The sequence below is a fragment of the Anopheles gambiae genome, chromosome 2 (genome assembly GCF_943734735.2).
Source record: "Anopheles gambiae chromosome 2, idAnoGambNW_F1_1, whole genome shotgun sequence".
Classification (NCBI taxonomy): domain Eukaryota; kingdom Metazoa; phylum Arthropoda; class Insecta; order Diptera; family Culicidae; genus Anopheles; species Anopheles gambiae.
In genome coordinates, this window is record NC_064601.1 from 88,567,506 (window position 1) to 88,573,505 (window position 6,000).

At 44.4% G+C, this 6,000-nt stretch overlaps 2 protein-coding genes across 2 annotated transcripts in view; both read left to right on the forward strand.

Moving 5' to 3' along the window:
• LOC5667304 (uncharacterized) overlaps nucleotides 1-4,512 on the forward strand; it is a 33,460-nt gene extending 28,948 nt beyond the window's left edge. Inside the window, exons 2-4 of the mRNA XM_061641242.1 lie at nucleotides 2,443-2,629; nucleotides 2,701-3,173; nucleotides 3,250-4,512. Of these exons, the coding sequence (XP_061497226.1) occupies nucleotides 2,443-2,629; nucleotides 2,701-3,173; nucleotides 3,250-3,514 (925 nt within the window). The 3' untranslated portion in view covers nucleotides 3,515-4,512. The remainder of the gene's footprint in view (nucleotides 1-2,442; nucleotides 2,630-2,700; nucleotides 3,174-3,249) is intronic.
• Nucleotides 4,513-4,645: 133 nt separating this feature from the next.
• On the forward strand, nucleotides 4,646-5,771 carry LOC1276396 (adenine phosphoribosyltransferase). The gene is made up of 3 exons (XM_315739.5): nucleotides 4,646-4,862; nucleotides 4,930-5,167; nucleotides 5,235-5,771. The coding sequence occupies exons 1-3, from the start codon at nucleotides 4,774-4,776 to the stop codon at nucleotides 5,469-5,471; spliced, it is 564 nt and encodes a 187-aa protein (XP_315739.4). The 5' UTR covers nucleotides 4,646-4,773; the 3' UTR covers nucleotides 5,472-5,771.
• Nucleotides 5,772-6,000: the final 229 nt, after the last annotated feature.

Consider the following 6,000-nt stretch of genomic DNA (forward strand, 5'->3'; position numbering starts at 1 on the left):
GCGGTTTGACACTGTCCCATGTGTGCTTTCGGCATTGGTACCGACCACCGCACGCTCTACGTGCGCTTTCATCCTTGTGAGTGTCTGGTCGGTTCGAGCACACTAACAGCGTTGTGCTCTCGAGGGGAAAATGAGTGCCAAGAGCAAAAGAGCAAATGTGAAACAGTGATGCACTAATATGAGGGTACACTTGCATTGGTTTGGGAATGAAAGATGGTAACTTGTATGAATCACAAAGCTTAATTTACTTTAGCCATCTTATCGTGTAAGAAAAAATGTGGTTGTGTTTTCTTTTCTAATTTGATTGATTATGTAATGGTTGATCAAATAACGGAAAAACATGATAACAAGTAATGAAACATTCAAAATGCTAAATCAGGTCAGAATTAGGCAAATGAGAACAGGAAAAAATAATATCGTTTATTTGGTGAAATTGATGAAATTGGTGCGCGAACGACGAATTGAATGAGACGATAATGGTAGTGCTTGCAACAAACGTCGAACAGGATCGGTAAACACTGTATTCTTACAGGTTTTACAGAGGTTCTCATAGTTGTGCGACATTTTCATGACGCTTTGTAATGGGAAATGAACTAATTGTGTTGGGAATTGGACTCTATAGCATCCTTTTTGGACAAATCCAATAAAAGTCTGTCCGAAAACGATGCTATAGTCTCCAATTCTCAACATATTCCCTTCAGATAGTATCTAGAACAGAAGAAAGTGAGTGATCAAACCTCATTGATCGTGGAAATAAAATTATATCCCATAGTATGGTTCTTTAGGCCAGATGATCTTCGGTGTAGGAGCTGGATTGGATTCGAATGATGTCAGGCAAATCCTGATTGTTCTGAACGATTGTGGGCGACTGCAATGGCAACTCACGCCGACGCTTTACGACCTCAGAAATCTCCGTACGACTCCGCTTGAGTCCGGATAACTCCCAGCGACGAATGAATCCAGGTGGGATTTGAATCAGACTAGTGTGGATTTAATACCAATTTATTCCATCTGACTTGGTCGTTTGGACTCATCTGGTCTCAAGCAGGATCGTTTGGACTTATCCGGTATTATTTTAATTTCGCTGGAGTTGTCCAGATTCATTCGAACAAATCCCGTTTCTTTCATGGCCATATGTAGAGTCATTGACACATTTGAAGAATTACTACTTCTGCAATAGTTACAATAATGATAGTAATAGTAATGCGGCAGCATTACATAAGCCATGGCAGGAGCCGGAGTTTATCTTTGATCCGCTCTGAAGATATCCCAAAGTTAAATGCATCGTATCTAACTTTGAATTCCGCAAACATACGAGAATCATACGAGAATCAGCATTTTTTTAAGGGTCTGAAGGATCAGCACTGGATCGAAGCTGAGATATACGCAAAATATGCCTAGTGCTAAGCGGACGAGATAGTGCAAACATGTTGATGCGGCACAACAGAGACGGTGAGCAGATGACACCGTTGAGCAGGCCACCGATGAAAAAGCACTGTCTGTTTGGTATCCTATCGTCAAGAGGCTCAAGGCCTAGAAGACGGCACCATGCAGCTAATTACTAATTTTTTTTTAAATGTCCCAGGCAGCTCTGTGAGCACACGCCGCACCTGAAACAGGGACACGGATTAGGAAACACTTGTTCAAATTCTATGCATTCTCGCGCGGTCTAAAATACCATCAAAGCCATGCGGATATTCTTTTTTAATTTTGCGAACAGAATATCGTTCGATACGCCGTCGAATGCTACCTTCGAATCTGTTTAACACTCTGGGCGCTGGCGTTTTGCATTAGCTTGCTGCGGAGAACACAGTACAAGATAAGAGAGCGATGAGAGCGTTTCATTGGCTTACGATCGTTCACTCTCTTTCCGATCCTCACGTAAGATGCCGCTTCTGCAATATGCGCTCTCTCTTTCTTCCCGCTGCAATACGCTCTGCTGAGAGTTACTGTGAGACAAACAACAGAGAAGGAGAGTGAACAAAGCTGTGATTCTAAAACGAGCCACACAGCGCTCAGAGTGTTAAACACACTCTGTGATTGTTAGCCCTGTGAGGTTAGGAACTTCCTTCTTGATTCCAGACGGAAAATGAATGATTAAAGGCGGGGTTTTCAAATCATGGAAGCAGTTTGAAAAAGAAGTTTGGCATGGCTGTAATGTTTAGCCATTTATGTCGTTTTGGATACTTTGATGAGATTAGTTCATTTTGGAAATATTTTAGGATTAATAGCGTTCTAGAATAGTTCATGGAAAGGAGGGGACATTTTTGACTAAAAGTCGACATAGTCGACATTCGCTCTTGTAGTTCGCGTGGATCCACAAAATTCGTAGAAATCTTACATATTTTATTATTTTTTCTTCTATTTTTTAATTATATTCTACCTGTCGCATAATTTTACCTGCAATCGAATTAATTCATTCTGTCTACATCTCCATTACAGACGGTTAACATTAATTAACCTTCGATTGCTGCTGGTCAACTCAGCCACGAAGCCAGCCTGCTACACGACCCGCTTCTATCGTCTCCGGGACGATGATTACAACTTTAAATCTTACCACGAAATCATGGATATGGAAGATTCGCTAGAAGCTGGCCTAACATTTCACCATGAGTGGGTAGCAGAAAAGGTATTCCGCAGTCCTCCGATTCTGTTTAATTTTATCTTTTCTCATAAAACCGTTTGTTTGCCGTGTTTCAGGAAAACGTTCTATACTCGGAAGAATGCGCTGTGTTTGTAGCGAGCTGCGACCTGTCCTCGCTTATGTCGGCTGGCCGTGGCGCACAGTTTAGCTGCTTCGTGACGTATCGCGTGGAAACGTTCGAAACGGACTGCGACGAACTGCAGCTGCACGTGGGTTCGGTCGAGCTACCCCAGCAGCAACTGTGCAGCACCGACCACTGGGTACAGTTCCGCAGTGCGTCCGACATTAGCCGCGATCTGCTGGCCGTAACGTGCACCTCCGAGTGTGTGTCGCTAGCGGTGTGCTACGCCCGCGAGCCCGCCGTTGCAATGAAGGAGTTCTGTGTCGGCAGATTAGGTTTTGTTGAGGTGTTATCTACCGTGCTGCAGCAAACCGTACTGTACTGTGGCGATAACACGTACTGGCAGGGTACGCTGATAAGATTGGACCGGATGGAGGAGAAGCGATTGCGCATGAAACTATACAGCAGGTAAAATATACGGACGGAGCGGGAGACGGTGCACGGCGGTGTGTTTGATCGTACTTATCGCCCTGTTCCGTTTTAGATATGCACACCAAATACTGACGCTGCTGCAATCGATATACGCCGATTATGAGGAGACCTGCTCGCTGGAACTGTGTGCCACCGCACAGAGCGCAACGGAGCAGGAACTGAAGCAGCGCCTGTTGGATGAACTGCAGTGCAAAATTGAACAACCAATTGAGAAAAACGCTTGCATGCGAAAGGAATTCTGTACCGATATGATTTATTGCTCGCTAGACACTAGCCACAGGCCGGAACGGTCGGAGGAAACCGATGCTCCCGTTTAGTTGATGTTCACCAGATCCTTTCCATCGCCATTGCCACGATTGTCGATGGCGACGTGTACGTTCACCATCGCCGGATGACGATCGATGAGGACCGGCTCGTCGTCGCTAGCCTCGGGGACGGCGTCCTGTTGGCCCGCCGTATGGTACGGTTCTGGATCTTGCACGTGCTCTGCATCCTTCAGTATGTCGACGTAGATGGAAACGGCCGGATGTTCGTTATCCGGCACGTAATGTGCGTTGCTCGAAATGACACTATTTTCATCCGGCACTAGCATGGTTTTGTTGGGCTCGTCCTCTGGGATGGGATTAGCGAAGGAAACCGTAACCAGCAAGGCCAGCAGCACAAAGAGTGTTTTCATTTTGAGGCTTAGTTAAATCAGCGGTTAGACACGACACTTCACACAAAGTCAATATTTTTTCTATTTCAGGACACACAATCGATAAAATTGGACAGTCCGTTCGGGAACGCTTTTATATGAGCGCTAGGAGGCTATAAAAGGAAGATGATTCGCGTTATCATTTTATGGATGTGGATGGTCGATGCTATTTTTGCGACCGAAATCGTGTTAACGCTTAAGATAGGAAGAATGCAATTTGTTACGTATAACGAAATTGAAAGTTTCCAACCATCTTAACATGCCATTTTATGTAATTAAAGTAGATTAGATTGAGTTATTTGAAATTGTAAAATAATCCACGTGTTGCTTTTAACGTGATTCCGCATTCAAATTTGAATTGCGACTGCGATGACTGTTATACAGACTCATGTGGTTAGATCCATGAAGCATGTACGGTATGACAGTTGCATTCGTCAAATGACGTATGCGGGTCGAGCGCCACAGAAATACCGTAATGAAAGCGATTTTTATTTTAAAATAAGTTTTGATTTAACTTCGTTAAAAAGAGAGTTATTCTACAATATCTCAGTTTGAAGCAATCAAACTAATTAGGTCACATACAATTCGTCAAATAAGAAAAAAGCGACACGAAAACATCAATCAATTTTGTGTGTAGTGTGGTCACTGGTTTGAAAGAAGAAGTTTGACGTTTCGGTAAACACCGGGCTTTTGTTATCATCCACATTTTTGTTATCATCAATTTCGGCCGGGGATGCTGCGTGCGATTAGAAGCAACTAACTAAACAAATAATCTGCCAAAGCTGAAATCATTCCAACGCGCAACGAACATACTCGCGACAATCTCCCTCTGGAAGTGGAAGTGTGTGAACGTGTGTAAATAGCTCCAGAAAGCGCGAAAGTATGTCCGCCGATCAAAGTGCAAACGTTGAACTGATTAAGAAGCACATTGGCGAGTATCCCGATTTCCCGAAGAAAGGAATACTTTTCAAGTGAGTAGATCTGTTGTGTTTCTTGTGCTACGTGGCAGTAATCGATGGTTTACTCTCTTCTTTCCAGGGACATATTTACCGCCCTTCGGCATGGTGAGGTTTGCAAGGCAATCAAAAGTGTGCTCGTGTCGTACGTTCGGGAAAGCTGTCCGGACGTGCAGGTGATCGTTGGGCTGGAGGCACGTGGCTTTCTGTTTAGCTTGCTGATTGCGGCGGAACTGGGCATCGCCTCGGTGCCGATACGGAAGAAGGGTAAACTGCCCGGATCCTGCGCCCAGCAGGAGTACGTGCTGGAGTATGGAACTGTAAGTTGCCTTTTTTCATCCGTGCCACCATTCGTTTAACAACTCCTCCGATTGTGTGATGTTTTAGGATGTGTTTGAAATACAGCAAGGAAGCATTACCTCCGGGCAGAAGGTGCTGATAATAGACGATCTGTTAGCCACCGGCGGCACGATGGATGCAGCTAACAAGCTCGTCCAGCAGCTCGGCGGAGTGGTGGAGCGAAACGTAGTGATCATAGAGCTGACGGAGCTAGGCGGCAGGAAGAAGCTTGAAGCTTCCGGCTCAAACGTACATTCCTTTATACAGTACCACGATGTAGAATGAGGCGGTGGTGGTAGTTAACATTTGCCAATTGCTTGCTAATTACTAGCAACCGACAGCAACATTGCAAAAGACATCCTATACAGGCTAAGTTAGCGAGAGCTGGTGCAGTTCGTTTTTGTTTTGTAATTTGCTTTACTTCCGGCTCAAATGATACGATCGACTCGTTTTCGATTTAAAACTCACCGTACACCGTTAGTCGTTAAAATCTCAGGTCAATAGCAATATGCCGGTAGCCATACGTTAGTGAAATATAGACCGCAAGCTCAAACAAATAAAGGCGACACCTTTACACAACATTTAGCCGAAGGATTTTAAATATTAATAATTAATTAAATAATTTTAAATTAAGATTTTAGTAAAAAAAACCGCAACTCAAAGAAAGCGGATTGAAAAATGTGCGCCTTTTTCTCACCTGCCTTGTCTGGCGCGCATACCTTTCCCTGTCGGTGTATTGGTAAGCGCGATCGCGCCTAAACGAACGCTCCTGCCTTCTCCACCGAACGCTCAAAAGAGAGCGAGAGCATGCTAT

Excerpts from the sequence above, each read along its gene's own strand:
- LOC1276396 (XM_315739.5), top strand. The coding sequence starts at position 4,774 with ATGTCCGCCGATCAAAGTGCAAACGTTGAACTGATTAAGAAGCACATT. Across the intron at positions 4,863-4,929 it reads AAGAAAGGAATACTTTTCAA|GGACATATTTACCGCCCTTC; the intron begins GTGAGTAGATCT and ends TCTTCTTTCCAG. Across the intron at positions 5,168-5,234 it reads ACGTGCTGGAGTATGGAACT|GATGTGTTTGAAATACAGCA; the intron begins GTAAGTTGCCTT and ends GTGATGTTTTAG.